Source organism: Taudactylus pleione, unplaced genomic scaffold, assembly GCF_031769625.1.
Source record: "Taudactylus pleione unplaced genomic scaffold, aTauple2 ptg000378l, whole genome shotgun sequence".
NCBI classification, from domain to species: Eukaryota; Metazoa; Chordata; class Amphibia; order Anura; family Myobatrachidae; genus Taudactylus; species Taudactylus pleione.
In genome coordinates, this window is record NW_028284779.1 from 9,347,349 (window position 1) to 9,371,801 (window position 24,453).

The 24,453-nt window shown below is 46.2% G+C and overlaps 1 protein-coding gene across 2 annotated transcripts; it reads right to left on the minus strand.

Moving 5' to 3' along the window:
• Positions 1-100: 100 nt before the first annotated feature.
• On the minus strand, positions 101-17,974 carry DRC5 (dynein regulatory complex subunit 5). 2 transcript variants are annotated; one of them, XM_088445331.1, is made up of 5 exons: positions 17,893-17,974; positions 14,129-14,356; positions 3,056-3,630; positions 2,453-2,902; positions 101-359 (listed from the first exon to the last, which is right to left on the minus strand). In XM_088445331.1, exons 2-5 carry the CDS (start codon positions 14,310-14,312, stop codon positions 189-191), a joined length of 1,380 nt encoding a protein of 459 aa, XP_088301457.1. In that variant the 5' UTR covers positions 14,313-14,356; positions 17,893-17,974; the 3' UTR covers positions 101-188. The 2 variants fall into 2 exon arrangements, with proteins under 2 accessions (XP_088301457.1, XP_088301458.1); XM_088445332.1 differs by lacking the exon at positions 17,893-17,974 and adding an exon at positions 17,801-17,876.
• Between the last annotated feature and the right edge of the window lie 6,479 nt (positions 17,975-24,453).

The window sequence follows — 24,453 nt, forward strand, 5'->3', positions numbered from 1 at the left end:
GACCCATCTAAGTGACAGTTTTTGTGTCGGTCCTTTTACCCCTATCTGATCTATCGGCTCCCTGTTAACTCAATCTCCCAAGGATGAAAGTCTCAGTGAGTAATATTGGATAAATAGAGTTTATTAGTGATTTTTTTTTAAGTATTGGGAACAAGGTAACAGGTAGATGATTCACTGCTCATGGATTGTCATGTGTATGCTTGTTTTTGCTGTGCCTGGAACCGGGCGCGCTCCTGATTGTCCCTAAGAACCTGGTTAATGAAGAATTCACTCTCCTGCCCCACATCTGTCAGTCTCAGATCAAATTCCAGCATGGTCTTGTTTCCTGACATGCCTTCCAAAAGCTGCTTCCCGCCGTCCTGAGGACAAAGGGCACATGACAAGTGAGCACACATGACCTAGGAGGACACATTTCACACGACACATGAGACCACGGGAACTAGAACACAGGTATCATGAAAAATTAGACCACGTGACGCAAGACACCAGATAGTAGCAGTCACATGACAAATGAGACCATGTGACGTAACACACCAGATAGTAGCAGTCACATGACAAGTGAGACCATGTGACGTAATACACCAGATAGTAGCAGTCACATGACAAATGAGACCATGTGACGTAACACACCAGATAGTAGCAGTCACATGACAAGTGAGACCATGTGACGTAATACACCAGATAGTAGCAGTCACATGACAAATGAGACCATGTGATGTAACACACCAGATAGTAGCAGTCACATGGCAAGTGAGACCATGTGATGTAACACACCAGATAGTAGCAGTCACATGACAAGTGAGACCATGTGACGTAACACACCAGATAGTAGCAGTCACATGACAAGTGAGACCATGTGATGTAACACACCAGATAGTAGCAGTCACATGACAAGTGAGACCATGTGATGTAACACACCAGATAGTAGCAGTCACATGACAAGTGAGACCATGTGATGTAACACACCAGATAGTAGCAGTCACATGACAAATGAGACCATGTGATGTAACACACCAGATAGTAGCAGTCACATGACAAGTGAGACCATGTGACGTAACACAACAGATAGTAGCAGTCACATGACAAATGAGACCATGTGATGTAACACACCAGATAGTAGCAGTCACATGGCAAGTGAGACCATGTGATGTAACACACCAGATAGTAGCAGTCACATGACAAGTGAGACCATGTGACGTAACACACCAGATAGTAGCAGTCACATGACAAGTGAGACCATGTGATGTAACACACCAGATAGTAGCAGTCACATGACAAGTGAGACCATGTGATGTAACACACCAGATAGTAGCAGTCACATGACAAGTGAGACCATGTGATGTAACACACCAGATAGTAGCAGTCACATGGCAAGTGAGACCATGTGATGTAACGCACCAGATAGTAGCAGTCACATGACAAATGAGACCATGTGATGTAACACACCAGATAGTAGCAGTCACATGACAAGTGAGACCATGTGACGTAACACAACAGATAGTAGCAGTCACATGGCAAATGGTGACAAGGGATTAAGGTACCAAATAATAGCGGCCACAGAACAAATTAAGGCACATTATCTAGGGCACATGACAAGACAATGTGACTTAGAAGACACAGGCATCCCAAAAAATGTGACATGACCACATGACGTAGGGGGACACAGGTCACATGACCCAGAAGGACACACATGAAAAAAAAGAGAATTTAAATGACACTTCACATGGACAAAATGGCATAGAGAGGCATAACAAACAATTTAAACTGGACACATATAAAATGCGCATGCTACATGTGTAACACAGTGCTCCATGCACTTAATTCCAGTACATCCATGTATCGCCACAGACAAAAATCACATGATACATGAAACCTTATGACCTAAACCAGACGTCTCTAATCTTCTTTTTATTATCACTATGGAAACCCTCAATTATCAACTCTTTCACAAACAGTTCTCTAAATATCAAACTGATATCTGCTATTAAAAAATATAGCTGCCACCAGATCCGTTATATCAGTTTGTCATTTTACAAATGAAAATGTATGGTGGAAAATTAAGTTACTCAAGTTACTGAACATTTACCTTGTGTAAATGATTCCAGCCCAGTCGGACTGATCTCTTTATAAAACATCCTTAGAGCATGCTATGGTCTGAAGCTCTTGGTACAGTAAAGAGGTCTTCTCTGCAGCGAGAATAGAATAGCAGTGCTTCCCTATGAGCTGTAATTCTACACAGCGCTGCTATAAACAGAGTGGCTGAGACAGGTATTGCATCACAGTGATGTGTTCCCACATGTAAATGGAAGCACCCATAGGCACAAATATCCCACACCCCATTACATTTGCCACTAGTCTTTCCGGAATATCTGTCCCATTAACCTCATATAACTGCACTAGTCACAGATTAACAGCAATCACGTCACACAGAGAAGGAGAATGGGGATCGTACCGGGCCGATGCGGTTGCAGGAGAGGCTGATGCTCCTTAGAGATTTATTCTGAGAGAGAACCTGCGAGAGGACGGTCACCGTTGGTTCAGACAGCTCATTGCTCCCCAGGTGAAGAGTCACGAGGCTTGTGTTCTGCAGCAGAGCATTTAACAGAGCTTGTCCGCCCTCGTCCCCAATGTGGTTGAGCCTGAGGTTCAAAGTGCTGAGGGTGTTGTTCCTGGATAGGGCATGAGCAATAGCCTGAGCTCCATGCGGATGCACGTTGTTGTTGCCCAGATTTACAATCTGCAGTTGACTTTGGTTCAGCAACTTGCCGACTGCACGGGCACCTCGGTCTGAGATCTGGTTGTGTGAAAGGTCCAGGTGGACCAAGGATGGGTGGTCCAATAAACTTCTGATCAGTATACGAGCCTTGTCATCATCAACTTTACTCTTGTTAAGTTTGAAGACCTGTGAACAAGTGATAAGAAATATTTGAGAGAGGGCATGAACCATCACACTGGTTTATATCTCCCTTCCTTTGGTGACCCAGAACTTTTTGCTAGTAATGGACAATTTTATTTAGTGGAATGTGAAGTAAGCCTATCTTCCCTGGTCATTTACCTTCAGGTTCCTGAATGTCTTGAATGTGTTGGCAAGCAAAGAGCAGTCCCGCTTCGTGAACCTGAAGAGGTTCCACTCAAAGTTCATGCCGCAACCTTTTACCCCATAAACGAGGTGTAGCTCCTCCAGGCCAGAGAGAGAAAAGGCAATTCGGTTTAGATCAAAGTGGTCCATGGACGGCAGTTCCCCACCAGTATCACTTTCTGAATCCGAGAGCTCATCAGCCTCATCGTCCTTCTTCTTCTCCAACTTTACTGGTGGCAGCAGTTGTCGAATCTCCAATTTCTTTATATAATCCTTACTAAGTTCTGCAGCCTCACAGATGGGTCCTGTATCTGTCACATCTGGGATAAAGCGTTCAATGAGGTTCTCAAGGTGTCGCTCAAAGAACAGCCTCTTCCAACTGGACCCATATCGTGAGATGTCACAGACTGGCCAGCGCTCAGAACAGCAACGTCTCCAGTAATCCTCGTAGGTAATGAGGTTGGCAGTCACTTTTAGGGGAAGCGAGGTGGAGATTAGGTCCAGAATCTTGGATTTGTGCTTTGGAAGCAATTTTTCAAGAATGGGGTTATCTGTGGGGCACAAACATATGAAGTTATACCAAGTACCTGACAAATTAATGGTACAATTCAATTAAATTTAAATATTTAATCATGCTAAATTGTTTAAAGACAATGTAATGTTAGTCGCAGTCAACCCATAAGTCATTAAATGAGCACAATTGTGAGAATATGCTAAGTTGCAACTAAGGCAGGCTGCTTCCGGGTCAGCGCCAGTAGCTTATGCGCCAGATTTATGCCAAACACAGGTTGATCACGTTTTTAACCTTTTATGTTGCTTGCAAAATAAACATTTGCTATTAGGCTTCAATAAAGCTTACAAAAAAGCTCTCTAATACATCAAAAACATAATATATGCCTGGAGCATACTAGCCGACTTTACGGCTGCCAGCTCGGCGGTGTGGAATGGGAGTGGCTCAGTTAAGTTGGTGCGATGATGCCGTGATCACGTTATTGTGGCCCCGTTCCTTGCTATTCAATGCCCATATTACCCCATTGTAAAGGTTAATGTTATTTGCAGTAAGCATAATTAGGTGTGCTACAGGCTGAAAATGAGGTGCAGAAGAATGGGGTGTGTTTTTGGTAGTGCAGTTGGGTGTGTTACAGGCAGAGGATTGGGGTGTGTTACAAGCAGTGAAATAAGGAGTGTTACAGGTAGAGGAAAGGATGTGTGTTTGATGCAGTGAAATGCAGTGTTTTAGGGGCAGTGGAATTGGGTGTTACAGGCAGTAGAATGGGGGTGTTACAGGCAAATAAATGGGGGATGTTACAGACAGTAGAATGGGGGTGTTACAGGCAAATAAATGGGGGATGTTACAGGCAGTAGGATGGGGGATGTTACAGGCAGTAGAATGGGGGATGTTGCAGGCAAATAAATGGGGGATGTTACAGGCAGTAGAATGGGGGATGTTACAGGCAGTAGAATGGGGGATGTTGCAGGCAAATAAATGGGGGATGTTACAGGCAGTAGAATGGGGGATGTTGCAGGCAAATAAATGGGGGATGTTACAGGCAGTAGAATGGGGGATGTTACAGGCATATAAGTGGGGGATGTTACAGGCAGTAGAGTGGGGGATGTTGCAGGCAAATAAATGGGGGATGTTACAGGCAGTAGAATGGGGGATGTTACAGGCAGTAGAATGGGGGATGTTGCAGGCAAATAAATGGGGGATGTTACAGGCAGTAGAATGGGGGATGTTACAGGCAGTAGAATGGGGGATGTTACAGACAAATAAAGGGGGGATGTTACAGGCAGTAGAATGGGGGATGTTACAGGCAGTAGAATGGGGGATGTTACAGGCAGTAGAATGGGGGGTGTTACAGGCAAATAAATGGGGCATGTTACAGGCAGTAGAATGGGGGATGTTGCAGGCAAATAAATGGGGCATGTTACAGGCAGTGGAATGGGGGATGTTGCAGGCAAATAAATGGGGGATGTTACAGGCAGTAGAATGGGGGGTGTTACAGACAAATAAATGGGGGATGTTACAGGCAGTAGAATGGGGGGTGTTACAGGCAAATAAATGGGGCATGTTACAGGCAGTAGAATGGGGGATGTTGCAGGCAAATAAATGGGGCATGTTACAGGCAGTAGAATGGGGGATGTTGCAGGCAAATAAATGGGGGATGTTACAGGCAGTAGAATGGGGGATGTTGCAGGCAAATAAATGGGGGATGTTACAGGCAGTAGAATGGGGGATGTTACAGGCATATAAGTGGGGGATGTTACAGGCAGTAGAGTGGGGGATGTTGCAGGCAAATAAATGGGGGATGTTACAGGCAGTAGAATGGGGGATGTTACAGGCAGTAGAATGGGGGATGTTGCAGGCAAATAAATGGGGGATGTTACAGGCAGTAGAATGGGGGATGTTACAGGCAGTAGAATGGGGGATGTTACAGACAAATAAAGGGGGGATGTTACAGGCAGTAGAATGGGGGATGTTACAGGCAGTAGAATGGGGGATGTTACAGGCAGTAGAATGGGGGGTGTTACAGGCAAATAAATGGGGCATGTTACAGGCAGTAGAATGGGGGATGTTGCAGGCAAATAAATGGGGCATGTTACAGGCAGTGGAATGGGGGATGTTGCAGGCAAATAAATGGGGGATGTTACAGGCAGTAGAATGGGGGGTGTTACAGACAAATAAATGGGGGATGTTACAGGCAGTAGAATGGGGGGTGTTACAGGCAAATAAATGGGGCATGTTACAGGCAGTAGAATGGGGGATGTTGCAGGCAAATAAATGGGGCATGTTACAGGCAGTAGAATGGGGAATGTTGCAGGCAAATAAATGGGGGATGTTACAGGCAGTAGAATGGGGGGTGTTACAGACAAATAAATGGGGGATGTTACAGGCAGTAGAATGGGGGGTGTTACAGGCAAATAAATGGGGGATGTTACAGGCAGTAGGATGGGGGATGTTGCAAGCAAATAAATGGGGCATGTTACAGGCAGTAGAATGGGGGATGTTGCAGGCAAATAAATGGGGGATGTTACAGGCAGTAGAATGGGGGATGTTACAGGCAGTAGGATGGGGGATGTTACAGGCAGTACGATGGGGGATGTTACAGGCAGTAGAATGGGGGATGTTACAGGCAAATAAATGGGGGATGTTACAGGCAGTAGAATGGGGGATGTTACAGACATATAAATGGGGGATGTTACAGGCAGTAGAATAGGGGATGTTACAGGCATATAAATGGGGGATGTTACAGGCAGTAGAATGGGGATGTTACAGGCAAATAAATGGGGGATGTTACAGGCAGTAGAATGGGGGATGTTACAGGCATATAAATGGGGAATGTTACAGGCAGTAGAATGGGAGATGTTACAGGCATATAAATGGGGGATGTTACAAGCAGTAGAATGGGGGGTATTACAGGCAGAAAAATGTAGTGTGTTATGGGCATCCATCTGCAGTTCTGACTGGACCGTCTCCCTCGCGCACGCGAATTAATTGACCGATTGCGTGCGTATTAGAAATGCGTTCCTTGCTGAGTCAGGCCCAAGAGTGTTACGAGCAGTGGATTGGGGTGTGTTACTTGCAAAGGATTTGGGCTCTGGGCCTGATTCAGAGCCGCTCGTAAGCAGCTGCTCGTTCGCCCCGAGCGATGTTCGCACAACTGCGCATGCGTATGGGTTGTAATGCGCATGCGCCAACCAGTCAAGCAAGAAATCGAGCGCTCGCAAAATAGCGAATGCCTGCTAATTTGAGTGACAGGATGAGGCGTTTGTGGGTGGTAACAGGGGAAGGTGCTTGAAAACGGGGAGTGGTGATCTGAACGCAGGCGTGCCAAACGGTCAAAGCGGGCGTTTTAAGGGTGTGCATAATTAACAAAGCAGCGTCATCGACCACGTCACTTCGTTGTTTCTAGCCTGAACTGTTCGCATGATTACGGTAGGATAAACCTACCACAAGCACTGCGAGCAGTTCAGATGCCTTTTGATGTACTCAATTAATCAAATAAATAGCGGAGGTGACGTAGGAGGGGGGCATCTTTACAAAATAGCGAGCGCATGTTTCGTTCGCTCGCTCAGACATAGAGGCATCAACAGACCGCAAAGAGCGAGCGCTCAATTTAAATAGCCGGCCCCTTTTTCTGAACGAGCGAGAGCAAATAGCTCTGAATCAGGCCCTCTGTTACATGCAGAGGGATGGGAATGGTAATAGGTTAGAGACACAGAATGAGTCAGGCCAGCAAAACACAGGGGCATATACAATTGGGTGCGAGGTTTTGCAAGTTAAAAACCTTGCGCAAGTTAAAAACCTTGCGCACCTCGCGCCCAATTCCGGAATACCGCGGGTATGCGCGCTCCTGCTACCCGCAGTATTCAATTAAAAAAATAGTGTTCGCGGGGTTTTCAGCTTTGAAAACCCCACACCGCGTAAAATGAAGAAAAAAAAAAAAACACCTACCTGGCATGGGGTCTCCGCAGCTCCCAGTGGCTTCCCCTCTCCTTACTGGAGAGGGGGCTGCAGGGAGTCCCGGGGCCTGATGGGAGGAGCAAGGGCTGCTGGGAGATGTAGTTCTCCCAGTGTCCATTCCGGGACACACACACACACCGCACCGGGGGTCTCACACACACACAAATACTCATACACACACTCACTCATACACACTTACATACACCACACACTGACATACTCACCCTGCTGCAGAAGAGCCGGCTCCCAACGCTGGATGCAGAAGAAAATGTAGAAGACAGCGCTTCGGAAGGTGAGTAATTAAGGACTAATTAAGCTAATTGGATACTTCCAATTGCTTAATTAATTCTCAGTGGAGGTGCCGCGGGGGTGTCAGAGCAAGTCCCGGTGATTTTTCCTAAAATCATCGATTTTAGGAAAAATCACGCTTGCTCAGGAGGTGCGTGAAAAAAAACCTCCCGGCGCGTGTTTTTTATAAAACCACGCACCTAATAGAATAGCAAAAAACCTGCAACTGCAGGAAAAACCGCGCAGGTGCGGGGTTTTTTTCTATTCTCGCATACAATTGAATATGCCCCTTAGTATGTAATAATTTCCCTCTTATACACACGGTCAGATTTTTCTTCAGATCTTAACGATAACGATTTAAAAAATTGTTCAATCGTTCATATCTGAAGGAAAATTTGACATATCTGTCAGATCTGTCAGATGAACGATTTGAATGATGCGCTTTCCCGATGATCAGATAACGATATCTGACATATGATGTATTTGCAGTCAGACTTGGACGATTCCATTCATTTTAATGCAGTCAAAAATCGTTCAAATCGTTCATCTGACAGATCTGACAAATCTGACTGTGTGTATGCTCCATTAGTGTTATGGTCTCTCCCCAGAACACACATGGAAATGTTCATTACGCCAGGATAACTCTTGAGGCTGGTGAGATTGATAGAATACTGAGCAGAATCCTGCAACACTGTGTCCTCCCCAGGCTGTTTTTTGTGGATGCTCCACCCGGCACTTTGGGAGACTGCAAGTGGGGACAGAGGGCCTGATTTAGACCTGGACGCTATTTGCGGCCGCTCGCTGGCTAAAAGGGTCGGCTATTTAAATCATCTGCTTGCACTGCGTCGCGTAAAGCCGCGCACTAATACCCCTTTTACACCGGAGCTAAAACCTGGGTTAATGCAGGGTTAACCCGGGCAGCTCCCTGGTGTAAAAGGGGAGAGGGTTGGATCGCCGGGCCGAGTGACCCGGCAATCCAACCCAGGTACATAGCAGGTTTTAACACTGTGTACGCACTCCAGGTCTTGATGACCTGCAGTGCGCCGCAAGCCGGCCGATTGGTCCAGCTTCAATGGCGCTTGGAGATGACATCATCTCCAAGCGTCCACGTTCATGCAGGAAAAGCCGGGTCTATGCAGACCCGACTCCGGTGTGAGCGGCGCCGACTCGGGAATATCCCGAGTCGGCGCCGGCTAAATTCCGGGTCTGATCCAGATAGGAACTCTTGGCCTGATTCAGACCCGCTCGCGAGCGCTGAGTGCTCGCAAGCGGGTCGATGGTGCCCAAATACGCATGCGCACGACGGAGGTGGCTCCGTCGTGCGCATGCCGGAGACAAGAATAACGACGGCCAAGCCGTCGTTATGGGTCTCGCACCAAATGGGGCGTGCTGTCGATGGTGATTGACAGCACGCTCCCTTTGGTGGGCGAGCCGGGGGCGTGGCTGCCCAGACAGAGGCGTTCAAAAAGGATATGGGACGGCCCTGATTCAGAGCGAGCGCTCTGTCAGAGCGTCCAGCTCTGAATCATGGCCTCTGGCCCTGATTCAGAGCCGGACGCTCTGACAGAGCATTAGCTCTGAATCAGGGCCGGTCTTTTTTTTTTTTTTAGAACGGCCTCTGGCAGCTTGCATAGCTATAGCGAGCGGCAATGATGATGGTTGTGATGGTCAAGACCATCGTAACCATCGGGCTTGCGACGAGACCCTTGTGGTAGGGTCTCATTGCCGCAAGCCCCAGAGAGATTTTGGCTTTAACAGAGCCGGAATCTCTCCACTGACATCACGTGATATCAGTGGGGCCGGCCCCAAACGGTAGACGTTCTCATGGGAACGCCTCCGTTTGGGCAGCCACCCCCCCGGCCCGCCCACCAAAGGGGGCGTGCTGTCACTCAACATCGACAGCTCACCCCTTTGGTGCGAGACCTGGAGCGACGGATTGCCCGTTGCTATCCGGGTCTCGCGTGCACCCGTGTTGCTAGCCGGCTCCGTCGTGCACATGTGCTCTGGGCCACCATCGACCCGGTTGCGAGCACTCAGCGCTTGCGACCGGGTCGGAATCAGACCCTCTGTTCCAACTCCGGGTCAGACCTGGAATTTTGGTGGAAAAGGGGTATAAGTAATAGCGAGCTTCCGCACTATGCACTCGCACCTGTATAGACGCCCCTTTGCCACTCGCAGCACACGTCAACTCCGGCAGTTGTAGGATTAATCGGAAACATCGAGAGCCATCAAAGCTGCTCGCAGCGCGTGTTGTAGCCTTTTCCCGCCACAACATTGCGAGCAGTTCAAGCTAAAATACAACCCACTCACGTGTGTAATGACGCTACTTTGCTAATTATGCACACCTATTAAACGTCGTTCTGACGGGCGGGCACGCCTGCGTTTGCACATCCACACCCCCATTTACAAGCACCTTCCCCTGTTACCACCCACAAACGGCGCTATCGGTCACTGAAAATAGCGGCCCGACTGCGGGTTATGGGCGAGCACTTTCCCATCGCAATGGTTCGTGCACGCACATTGCGACTCATATGCATGCATAGATTGCGTAAAATCGCTCAATGCGAGCGAGCGCAGCATAGCGTCCGGATCTGAATCAGGCCCAGAATCTGCGAGCTGTATAAAAAGGACCAGACCCTACAGACTTTGCAGCTTTTTCATAATCAGACGACTGAGCCTCTAATAAGATAAGAGGAGAATTAATATATAAAATGTTATTTCAAGTTTAAATCATTATAACTAAGGTCAGGGTTTAAAACCTTTTATTATAGCGAAGGCCCCCACCCGGCTACTTCTAGATGCCACCCGGCTACTTCTTGATGCCACCCGGCTGGAAAAAATTTCTGGGGAGAATGCTGGGCCTGATTCTGACCCGGTCACAAGCGCTGTGCGCTAGCAACCAGGTTGATGGTGGGCCAGTGCGCATGCGCACGACGGAGCTGGCTCTGTCGTGCGCATGCGCGAGACCCAGATAGCGACGGGCACTCCGTCGCTCCGGGTCTCGTACCAAAGGGGGCGTGCTGTCGATGTTGAGTGACAGCACACCCACTTTGGTGGGCGGGCCGGGGGGGTGGCTGCCCAAACGGAGGCGTTCCCATGTGAATGCCTCCGTTTGGGGGGCGGCCCCACTGACATCACGAGTGATGTCAGTGGGAGAAATTTCGGCTCTGTTAGAGCCGAAATCTCTCTCTGGCTTGCAGCAACGAGACCCTACCACAAGGGTCTCGTCGCAAACCCGATGGTCGCGATGGTCTTGGCCATCGCGATCATCTTCCTGGCCGCTCGCTATAGCTGTGGGTGGTCACCCACAACTATGCGAGCGGCCAGTAGGCCGTTCTAAAAAAAAAAAGCCCGGCCCTGATTAAGAGTGAGCGCTCTGTCAGAGCGTCCGGCTCTGAATCAGGGCCTCTGTCACTGTCAGCCTCTAGCAAGGAGACATGGTGTGTGTGGTGTCCGTCACTTCCTGACACAACAGTCTCTCTATAGCAGGTAGAAGCGAAGAGCACCGGCCTGTCCTCTGCCACCAATAAGCCAACATTGTATTCTCCATCCCCCACCATTATCGGTCTCATTCCCAGGGGATGTGATTATCAATGGTACAGGAGGATTTTCCTGGCCTTATCGTGTGACAATATCCAGAGGAGATTATCTCTAGCCAGCCTCTCAGCTCCTTCTCTACACCCCAGGGGAGACGCTTAGCCCCTTCAGTGACAGAAGGCGGCCACCCAGCTGCGAACGGTCACGGGGAAATCCGTGGCTGCTTGTGTGATAAATATTGGTCTGTTACATAAGCTTGTGTCCACCATGTAGGAAATTATTGATATAAATATATACAGCATATTACTTTTAGTTTTAAAGGGCGGAAAGGATTTGTGAAGGGGAACGACACGCTGCACTAAATACTAGGACAACACTGGGTAATGCAGTGATGCAGTGAGTTAGCCTCAGATATTTTTTTATTTATTTATTACCAGTTATTTATATAGCGCACACATATTCCGCAGCGCTTTACAGAGAGTATATTTGGCCATTCACATCAGTCCCTGCCCCAGTGGAGCTTACACTCTATATTCCCTATCACATGCACACATACTATTTTCTTGGGAGCCAATTAACCTACCAGTATATTTTTGGAGAGTGGGAGGAAACCGGAGTACCCGGAGGAAACCCACGCAAGCACAGGGAGAATATACAAACGCCACACAGTTAGGGCCGTGGTGGGAATCGAACCCACGACCTCAGTGCTGTGAGGCAGTAATGCTAACCATTACACTGTCTGTGCTACCCAAGATATAAGAACAGGACTTACAAAGAATCATATTCACAATTGTCACTTCACATACACAGCTGCCTGTTCACACTCTACCTACGCATCCATGATATATCCAGCTTTACGTTACTGCACATGCATTCGATGGGTGATAATGCTTCTGTTTTACAGTGACAACACTGACTTTACACCGAAACAGCTACAATCCTCTACCTAATATACACATTGTTTCCCATTCCCACAACAGATTGTAAGCTCACTTGGTCAGGGCCATCTGTTGCATTTTTTCACACATATCCTATGACTCCCATAGGCAAACGCAGGGGAGGGTTCCATCTGCCTGGAAACCCCCCTCCCCAGCCCACACCATGACCACAATAGAAATAGTAATATAATAGAATGTTACTATGGCTGCATGTTCTTCTCAGTATCAGAAATGAAATAATTAGCACCACCTGTGGATCTTGTTTTAACATGTATCAGCCAGTAATAAATAACCTGTGCACCAACTAGGAGATATGGAAAACATTCACTATTAGGGATGTGCTGCTATAGAGCCCAATATGTACATATATGTCCAGGGCAGTGCTAGGTTATTCTGAGGCTCTCCCAGACTCCCGGACTTGCTCCAATACCCTGGAATGGTGCCCACATGTAAAATAAAAACATTCAGCTCAGACAGGATGGCCCTACTGCCACATATAATGGATTACTGTGATCACTGGTCCTCTATATGCTGGAATTATGACACACGATATATTTTTTGTATGACTCATATTAAAGCTGGATAAGTGCTATTTCTACCCTCCTTATGGACAGGCTAAACTCATTCTAATATCAAGCATTTGGAAACCCCCCTGGCGTTTGCCACTGACTCCCTCTTTGCATTGTGTTGGGATATATGTAGGTGGATATGTGTGGACGCACCTACCTGTGACTGTGGGCTTGATTCAGCAAGGAACGCACAGGAGAGAACGCACGCACTCAGCCGATGTTTTAGCTCTGCGCATACATATGCATCGCAGAGCGTGTGCGCGAACTAGCTATTGCGATGGGTACTGCGTGTGCTGTTTTGTGGGGCTGGATGGGCAAACACAGGCATGTCTGAGCATTTGGACGACGTTTTAGGGGCGTGCATAATTAAGCCCTTGTGGTGACAGCCGTAGTCTGAGGTCTAGTTGCACGCAGGGAGCGGCACACATCCTGCGTGGAGTCTGGTCAACCACTAATATGCTAATGTGTTCGATAGTTCTCGATGTTACCGCTGTTTTGCGTGGTATAACAGAACGCACCTTAAGGGAAGTGGGAGGTATTGTGTATCATGAGGAAGGGGTTGCCGCACCCCGAAATGTTGACGACAATAAACACAATGTTGTTTCACTAATTTTGCAAAGTCCCCGGAGTGCCGCTATTATTGGTACCTAAACATTGGGGACACATACTCCCAGAGGAGGGCACCAGGAGCAAGGTATCGGACTGTTTTGTGCGGATATATATATATATATATACACACACTTTGTGCTGGAACTGGCGATAGAAAATGACTGACTTCTGGCTCCTAAGGCCACAAACCCTCTCAGATATTATTATTATATAGTGCCAGTATATATGATGCAGTGAATAGTTAATTATTATTAATTATTGAAATCAGTCACTGCCCCAGGGAAGCTTACAGTCTATGGGCCTGATTCAGAGATGGTGACTAATGCGATCGCAGCTGCAATTTCGCACGGACCGTAGCTGTGCCTAGGGACGCCCACTGCTGCCTACTCATCTGCGTACAATCTGTGTACCAGCGTAAATATCGGTAACATCGACGCACATCGACCACCCATGCAGACCTTGCAGCAGGTATGAACTGTCTCAAATACAGCAGCTCTCCTGCCAGGCAGAGGGCTCTCAGGCTGCTTATGAGATCGCAATGGCTAATTTATGTACACCCATGTAACAGCGTATAAACGGTAAGACGCCTGCGTTTTTCTCACAGACAACATACACCATAGAGCTGTGGAGATAGAAGACTTACGCTCAAAGTTCCTGACAATGTGCTGTAGGCACAGGTCGCTGAGCAGGGGGACTAAAGCCAGGGACCAGCTGTAATCCTCAGTAATGACCCGACGCATCTTCCTCAGGTCGGCTGCTGCATTTCTTTGCTGGACAGGTAACGGTGCTGGGACCGAAACCTTGTCAGTTGCTGCACCTTCTGGCATTGTGAGGACAGGGGGTAGCGCCTGTGAGACTCAGGAGAACATTCCTGGGGAAGGGGATTCATATTGAGTACAAAAAGGTTTATTATGATGTAATTCAAGAATCTGATATCGCTGTACACAGTGTAATACAAAGCTGGGAATATCACACCTCGTCCCGCACACACTGGGGGCGATTCAATGGTTTTTAAGGTGGCTATTTGTTTTGGGCGCCTGACGGAGCAATTCAATTGTTGTTCCGTTCAGGCGCGACAGTCACCGGCATTTCTGCTCGCACCCTCAGGAGGGTGCGAGCAAAAATGTGTAATAAACCCATTGTTAGAGACTTTAGATGGGTTTAGCCGTTTAACAAGGCTGAACCCGGTCTGATTGGCTGTGAAGACAGCGATAATTAATGGGAGCCAAGAAAAAGTGAATTGCAACACTGGGCGCCCATTAATCATCGCCACCCACAAAAAAAATTTAATCGCCCTCACTGACCACTATATAAGTGTACACATCTACCCAGAGACTGAATACAGTGTAACACACAACATGGCATATCACACCTCATCACAATCACACTGACTACATTATACCTGTACACAATCACCCAGAGAATGTACACTGTGTAATACACAGATGAAAATATCACACCTTTCCACACTCACACTGACCTTAATATAACTGTACACACTTACTGTACACAGTGTAACACACAGCTGGCATATCACACCTCACCACAATCACACTGACCACAGTATAATTGTACACACTCACCCAGAGACTGTACACAGCTGGAATATCACACCTCATCATACTCATACTGACCACAATACATCTGACACTTTCCCAGGGGTTGTGTATAGCAACACAGCTGGGAATATCACACCTCATCACACTAACATTGGCTATAATATAACTGTACACACTCGCCAAGACGCTGTGCACAGTGTAACACACAGCTGGGAATAACAACTCATCACAATCACACTGACTATAATATAACTGTACACACTTACATAGACACTGTGCCTGTACAGAGCATACTGCACCTATTATTCCCGAGGTATCTACGGGCTGGGAAGGTGAAAATTGCCTGCAACTCACAATAATGGGAAAGACCATAAGGAATGGATCTATAATATAAAAACCTATTCAACAACCTGCCCAAAGTTTTTGCCCACGTGTTTTATAATTATCTATGGGACTTTTCATTACAAATCTGTCAACCTCCAGCCTACAGTTATTGTCCACCAGAACTTATAGTCTGTATATCACCTATCAGCCTACAGTTATTGTCCACCAGAACTTATAGACTGTATATCACCTACCAGCCTACAGTTATTGTCCACCAGAACTTATTGACTGTATATCACCTACCAGCCTACAGTTACTGCCCACCAGAACTTATAGACTGTATATCACCTACCAGCCTACAGTTATTGTCCACCAGAACTTATAGTCTGTATATCACCTACCAGCCTACAGTTATTGTCCACCAGAACTTATAGACTGTATATCACCTACCAGCCTACAGTTATTGCCCACCAGAACTTATAGACTGTATATCACCTAGCAGCCTACAGAATTGTCCACCAGAACTTATAGTCTGTATATCACCTACCAGCCTACAGAATTGTCCACCAGAACTTATAGTCTGTATATCACCTACCAGCCTACAGTTATTGCCCACTAGAACTTATAGACTGTATATCACCTACCAGCCTACAGTTATTGCCCACCAGAACTTATAGACTGTATATCACCTAGCAGCCTACAGTTACGGGATCAGGTGAAAGCCGGACTGGACTAGATTCCGGAACGCCGGACTGGGACAGTTCCCTGTAGCGACCTCTGCTGCTGAGGAGCTGTCAGCTATATAATACGCGTCCCCGACACCCCGTCCCTGGGGTGTGTCAGTGACAGACAGGGATCGATCATTACAGTGGCTCTCTGCCGGACCAGACGCTGGGACGCCGGAACGGAACAGCTCTGCTGTAATGAGCTGTCTGTCCAAGGGAGGCAGCTGTAATCTCTCCCTCCCCCCTGGTGACAGGCTGTCACTACACAACCCCTGGACACAGCTTCTTAGCAGCAGAGCTGGTCCGTTCCGGCGTTATGGCATCTGGTCCGGCAGGGAGCCACTATAATGAATGCTCCCTGCCTGTCACTGACACACCCCTGGACGGGAACTCGGGGACAAACATTATACAGCTGAGCTCTTCAGCAGCAGAGGTCGCTGCAGGGAGCTGTCCCACTCCGGCGTTCCGGAATCTTGTCCAGTCCGGCTTTCACCGATACCCTACAGTTACTGCCCACCAGAACTTATAGACTGTATATCACCTACCAGCCTACAGTTACTGCCCACCAGAACTTATAGACTGTATATCACCTACCAGCCTACAGTTATTGCTCACCAGAACTTATAGACTGTATATCACCTACCAGCCTACAGTTACTGCCCACCAGAACTTATAGACTGTATATCACCTACCAGCCTACAGTTATTGCTCACCAGAACTTATAGACTGTATATCACCTACCAGCCTACAGTTATTGCTCACCAGAACTTATAGACTGTATATCACCTACCAGCCTACAGTTACTGCCCACCAGAACTTATAGACTGTATATCACCTACCAGCCTACAGTTACTGCCCACCAGAATTGATAAACTGTGTACCAACTAGACGTGAAGGACATATAATTGAGGATATTTATAATTACCACATCATTGAGATACACCTAAATTATATATATATATATATATATATATATACACCGTTTATAATTTAAACAATATTTTATATCCTAAATACCGCAGAGCGTTCCCTTCCACATTTTTCTCATTTGATTTATGTTAAGGAAGTTGGGGCACTTCCTAAGGGAGCAGCTAGTGGTATTTCACTTCCCCTAATCCTGCAAGCGCTGACCACTTTTAGTCAAATTGCTATCATGCTGTACACAGCATAACACACAGCTGAGAATATCACACCTCATCACAATCACATGGACTCCAATATAACTGTACACACTTACCCAGAGACTGTATACAGTGTAATACACAGCTGCGAATATCACACCTCATTACGTGGACTCCAATATAACTGTACACACTCACTCAGACATTGTACATAGCGTAACCCACAGCTGAAAATATCACAGCTCACTACAATCACAGGAGCCACAATATAACTGTACACATTATTATACTGTACACACTCACCAAGATACTGTACACAGTGTAATACACAGCTGGGAATATCACACCTCACCACAATCACACTGACCACAATATAACTGTACTCATACACACTCACCCAGAGACTGTACACAGTGTAATACACAGCTGGGAATATCACACCTCACCACAATCACACTGACCACAATATAACTGTACAAACTCACCCAGACACTGTACACAATGTAATACACATCTGGGAATATCACACTCACCACAACTAAACTGTACACACTCACCAAGAGACTGTACACACAGTCACACTCACTATAATATATAACTGTACACTTGACCAAGCAGCATGACGGCATTTAACATACAACACAGGTCAGTGGTGTCTGAAGCCTCTTCCTCTCTCACCTGCTAGATCTCCAGATTGTTTACATTCTCCACGGCAACCACAGTGCAGCAGACAGTTATCATGGCAACAGAGGGCGGAGCCCACTGGACTGATCTCGTGTCCTGTCACGCCCTCTCCCCACTTCCCTCCTTTACCGTCTGAGAAATCACGTGGTTGACACGAGGCTGAAGTTGGCTTCTTATTCATTTCAAATTCACTTCTTCATTTCTTATTCAAGCTCCAGCTTCTTATTCAGAAAAAGTTACATTAAAACATTTGAATAAAGTTAGATCACTAAACTAACACTATGTAAACAAAGAATTGAGTCCCTTACACAGTTTTCAATTATTATTTTCCTGGGACAATATGGAATTTGGCATGAATAGGGCAGCAAAGCGGGCACAGGCACCACATTTTGTCATTTTGAATAAGGAGATGTGGTTGTGCAGGGGTTAACTAGCTTCGGTCATCAAATGTTACACTTGAAACCCACAGAGGGTGGTCTGGTACATATGACCCACTTGTCATTTGCCTTGACCAACAAGGATTTTGGCATGAATAGGGCAGTAAAGCGGGCACAGGCACCAGATTATCTCATTTTGAATAAGAAGCTGTAGTTGTGCAGGGGTTAACTAGCTTCGGTCATCAAATGTTACACTTGAAACCCACAGAGGGTGGTCAGGTACATATAACCCACTTGCCATTTCACTTGACCAACAAGGATTTTGGCATGAATAGGGCAGTAAAGCGGGCACAGGCTCCATAATTTGGCATTTTGAATAAGAAGCTGTAGTTGTGCAGGGGTTAACTAGCTTCGGTCATCAAATGTTACACTTGAAACCCACAGAGGGCGGTCTGGTACATATGACCCACTTGTCATTTGCCTTGACCAACAAGGATTTTGGCATGAATAGGGCAGTAAACGGGCACAGGCTCCATAATTTGTCATTTTGAATAAGAAGCTGTAGTTGTGCAGGGGTTAACTAGCTTCGGTCATCAAATGTTACACTTGAAACCCACAGAGGGTGGTCTGGTACATATGACCCACTTGTCATTTGCCTTGACCAACAAGGATTTTGGCATGAATAGGGCAGTAAACGGGCACAGGCTCCATAATTTGTCATTTTGAATAAGATGCTGTAGTTGTGCAGGGGTTAACTAGCTTCGGTCATCAAATGTTACACTTGAAACCCACAGAGGGTGGTCTGGTACATATGACCCATTTGTCATTTGCCTTGACCAACAAGGATTTTGGCATGAATAGGGCAGTAAAGCGGGCACATGCACCAGATTATCTCATTTTGAATAAGAAGCTGTAGTTGTGCAGGGGTTAACTAGCTTCGGTCATCAAATGTTACACTTGAAACTCACAGACGGTGGTCTGGTACATATGACCCACTTGTCATTTGCCTTGACCAACAAGGATTTTGGCAGGAATAGGGCAGTAAACGGGCACAGGCTCCATAATTTGTCATTTTGAATAAGAAGCTGTAGTTGTGCAGGGGTTAACTAGCTTCGGTCATCAAATGTTACACTTGAAACCCACAGAGGGTGGTCTGGTACATATGACCCACTTGTCATTTGCCTTGACCAACAAGGATTTTGGCATGAATAGGGCAGTAAAGCGGGCACAGGCACCAGATTATCTCATTTTGAATAAGAAGCTGTAGTTGTGCAGGGGTTAACTAGCTTCGGTCATCAAATGTTACACTTGAAACCCACAGAGGGTGGTCAGGTACATATAACCCACTTGTCATTTGCCTTGACCAACAAGGATTTTGGCATGAATAGGGCAGTAAACGGGCACAGGCTCCATAATTTGTCATTTTGAATAAGAAGCTGTAGTTGTGCAGGGGTTAACTAGCTTCGGTCATCAAATGTTACACTTGAAACCCACAGAGGGTGGTCTGGTACATATGACCCATTTGTCATTTGCCTTGACCAACAAGGATTTTGGCATGAATAGGGCAGTAAAGCGGGCACATGCACCAGATTATCTCATTTTGAATAAAAAGCTGTAGTTGTGCAGGGGTTAACTAGCTTCGGTCATCAAATGTTACACTTGAAACTCACAGAGGGTGGTCTGGTACATATGACCCACTTGTCATTTGCCTTGACCAACAAGGATTTTGGCAGGAATAGGGCAGTAAAGCGGGCACAGGCTCCATAATTTGTCATTTTGAATAAGAAGCTGTAGTTGTGCAGGGGTTAACTAGCTTCGGTCATCAAATTTTACACTTGAAACCCACAGAGGGCGGTCTGGTACATATGACGCACTTGTCATTTGCCTTGACCAACAAGGATTTTGGCATGAATAGGGCAGTAAACGGGCACAGGCTCCATAATTTGTCATTTTGAATAAGAAGCTGTAGTTGTGCAGGGGTTAACTAGCTTCGGTCATCAAATGTTACACTTGAAACCCACAGAGGGTGGTCTGGTACATATGACCCACTTGTCATTTGCCTTGACCAACAAGGATTTTGGCATGAATAGGGCAGTAAACGGGCACAGGCTCCATAATTTGTCATTTTGAATAAGAAGCTGTAGTTGTGCAGGGGTTAACTAGCTTCGGTCATCAAATGTTACACTTGAAACCCACAGAGGGTGGTCAGGTACATATAACCCACTTGCCATTTCACTTGACCAACAAGGATTTTGGCATGAATAGGGCAGTAAAGCGGGCACAGGCTCCATAATTTGGCATTTTGAATAAGAAGCTGTAGTTGTGCAGGGGTTAACTAGCTTCGGTCATCAAATGTTACACTTGAAACCCACAGAGGGCGGTCTGGTACATATGACCCACTTGTCATTTGCCTTGACCAACAAGGATTTTGGCATGAATAGGGCAGTAAACGGGCACAGGCTCCATAATTTGTCATTTTGAATAAGAAGCTGTAGTTGTGCAGGGGTTAACTAGCTTCGGTCATCAAATGTTACACTTGAAACCCACAGAGGGTGGTCTGGTACATATGACCCACTTGTCATTTGCCTTGACCAACAAGGATTTTGGCATGAATAGGGCAGTAAACGGGCACAGGCTCCATAATTTGTCATTTTGAATAAGATGCTGTAGTTGTGCAGGGGTTAACTAGCTTCGGTCATCAAATGTTACACTTGAAACCCACAGAGGGTGGTCTGGTACATATGACCCACTTGCCATTTCACTTGACCAACAAGGATTTTGGCATGAATAGGGCAGTAAAGCGGGCACAGGCTCCATAATTTGTCATTTTGAATAAGAAGCTGTAGTTGTGCAGGGGTTAACTAGCTTCGGTCATCAAATGTTACACTTGAAACCCACAGAGGGTGGTCTGGTACATATGACCCATTTGTCATTTGCCTTGACTAACAAGGATTTTGGCATGAATAGGGCAGTAAAGCGGGCACATGCACCAGATTATCTCATTTTGAATAAGAAGCTGTAGTTGTGCAGGGGTTAACTAGCTTCGGTCATCAAATGTTACACTTGAAACTCACAGACGGTGGTCTGGTACATATGACCCACTTGTCATTTGCCTTGACCAACAAGGATTTTGGCAGGAATAGGGCAGTAAACGGGCACAGGCTCCATAATTTGTCATTTTGAATAAGAAGCTGTAGTTGTGCAGGGGTTAACTAGCTTCGGTCATCAAATGTTACACTTGAAACCCACAGAGGGTGGTCTGGTACATATGACCCACTTGTCATTTGCCTTGACCAACAAGGATTTTGGCATGAATAGGGCAGTAAAGCGGGCACATGCACCAGATTATCTCATTTTGAATAAGAAGCTGTAGTTGTGCAGGGGTTAACTAGCTTCGGTCATCAAATGTTACACTTGAAACCCACAGAGGGTGGTCAGGTACATATAACCCACTTGTCATTTGCCTTGACCAACAAGGATTTTGGCATGAATAGGGCAGTAAACGGGCACAGGCTCCATAATTTGTCATTTTGAATAAGAAGCTGTAGTTGTGCAGGGGTTAACTAGCTTCGGTCATCAAATGTTACACTTGAAACCCACAGAGGGTGGTCTGGTACATATGACCCATTTGTCATTTGCCTTGACCAACAAGGATTTTGGCATGAATAGGGCAGTAAAGCGGGCACATGCACCAGATTATCTCATTTTGAATAAAAAGCTGTAGTTGTGCAGGGGTTAACTAGCTTCGGTCATCAAATGTTACACTTGAAACTCACAGAGGGTGGTCTGGTACATATGACCCACTTGTCATTTGCCTTGACCAACAAGGATTTTGGCAGGAATAGGGCAGTAAAGCGGGCACAGGCTCCATAATTTGTCATTTTGAATAAGAAGCTGTAGTTGTGCAGGGGTTAACTAGCTTCGGTCATCAAATTTTACACTTGAAACCCACAGAGGGCGGTCTGGTACATATGACGCACTTGTCATTTGCCTTGACCAACAAGGATTTTGGCATGAATAGGGCAGTAAACGGGCACAGGCTCCATAATTTGTCATTTTGAATAAGAAGCTGTAGTTGTGCAGGGGTTAACTAGCTTCGGTCATCAAATGTTACACTTGAAACCCACAGAGGGTGGTCTGGTACATATGACCCACTTGTCATTTGCCTTGACCAACAAGGATTTTGGCATGAATAGGGCAGTAAAGCGGGCACAGGCACCAGATTATCTCATTTTGAATAAGAAGCTGTAGTTGTGCAGGGGTTAACTAGCTTCGGTCATCAAATGTTACACTTGAAACCCACAGAGGGTGGTCAGGTACATATAACCCACTTGCCATTTCACTTGACCAACAAGGATTTTGGCATGAATAGGGCAGTAAAGCGGGCACAGGCTCCATAATTTGGCATTTTGAATAAGAAGCTGTAGTTGTGCAGGGGTTAACTAGCTTCGGTCATCAAATGTTACACTTGAAACCCACAGAGGGCGGTCTGGTACATATGACCCACTTGTCATTTGCCTTGACCAACAAGGATTTTGGCATGAATAGGGCAGTAAACGGGCACAGGCTCCATAATTTGTCATTTTGAATAAGAAGCTGTAGTTGTGCAGGGGTTAACTAGCTTCGGTCATCAAATTTTACACTTGAAACCCACAGAGGGTGGTCTGGTACATATGACCCACTTGTCATTTGCCTTGACCAACAAGGATTTTGGCATGAATAGGGCAGTAAACGGGCACAGGCTCCATAATTTGTCATTTTGAATAAGATGCTGTAGTTGTGCAGGGGTTAACTAGCTTCGGTCATCAAATGTTACACTTGAAACCCACAGAGGGTGGTCTGGTACATATGACCCATTTGTCATTTGCCTTGACCAACAAGGATTTTGGCATGAATAGGGCAGTAAAGCGGGCACATGCACCAGATTATCTCATTTTGAATAAGAAGCTGTAGTTGTGCAGGGGTTAACTAGCTTCGGTCATCAAATGTTACACTTGAAACTCACAGACGGTGGTCTGGTACATATGACCCACTTGTCATTTGCCTTGACCAACAAGGATTTTGGCAGGAATAGGGCAGTAAACGGGCACAGGCTCCATAATTTGTCATTTTGAATAAGAAGCTGTAGTTGTGCAGGGGTTAACTAGCTTCGGTCATCAAATGTTACACTTGAAACCCACAGAGGGTGGTCTGGTACATATGACCCACTTGTCATTTGCCTTGACCAACAAGGATTTTGGCATGAATAGGGCAGTAAAGCGGGCACAGGCACCAGATTATCTCATTTTGAATAAGAAGCTGTAGTTGTGCAGGGGTTAACTAGCTTCGGTCATCAAATGTTACACTTGAAACCCACAGAGGGTGGTCAGGTACATATAACCCACTTGCCATTTCACTTGACCAACAAGGATTTTGGCATGAATAGGGCAGTAAAGCGGGCACAGGCTCCATAATTTGTCATTTTGAATAAGAAGCTGTAGTCGTGCAGGGGTTAACTAGCTTCGGTCATCAAATGTTACACTTGAAACCCACAGAGGGTGGTCTGGTACATATGACCCATTTGTCATTTGCCTTGACCAACAAGGATTTTGGCATGAATAGGGCAGTAAAGCGGGCACAGGCACCAGATTATCTCATTTTGAATAAAATGCTGTAGTTGTGCAGGGGTTAACTAGCTTCGGTCATCAAATGTTACACTTGAAACTCACAGAGGGTGGTCTGGTACATATGACCCACTTGTCATTTGCCTTGACCAACAAGGATTTTGGCAGGAATAGGGCAGTAAAGCGGGCACAGGCTCCATAATTTGTCATTTTGAATAAGAAGCTGTAGTTGTGCAGGGGTTAACTAGCTTCGGTCATCAAATTTTACACTTGAAACCCACAGAGGGCGGTCTGGTACATATGACGCACTTGTCATTTGCCTTGACCAACAAGGATTTTGGCATGAATAGGGCAGTAAACGGGCACAGGCTCCATAATTTGTCATTTTGAATAAGAAGCTGTAGTTGTGCAGGGGTTAACTAGCTTCGGTCATCAAATGTTACACTTGAAACCCACAGAGGGTGGTCAGGTACATATAACCCACTTGCCATTTCACTTGACCAACAAGGATTTTGGCATGAATAGGGCAGTAAAGCGGGCACAGGCTCCATAATTTGTCATTTTGAATAAGAAGC

What these genes read in the sequence shown, in the direction of transcription:
- DRC5 (XM_088445331.1), bottom strand. Translation starts at nt 14,312, where the DNA reads ATGCCAGAAGGTGCAGCAACTGACAAGGTTTCGGTCCCAGCACCGTTA. An exon ending in CATTGTCAGGAACTTTGAGC is followed by an intron (nt 3,631 to 14,128) that starts GTAAGTCTTCTA and finishes TGTGCCCCACAG; the next exon opens with ATAACCCCATTCTTGAAAAA. An exon ending in AGACATTCAGGAACCTGAAG is followed by an intron (nt 2,903 to 3,055) that starts GTAAATGACCAG and finishes ACTTGTTCACAG; the next exon opens with GTCTTCAAACTTAACAAGAG.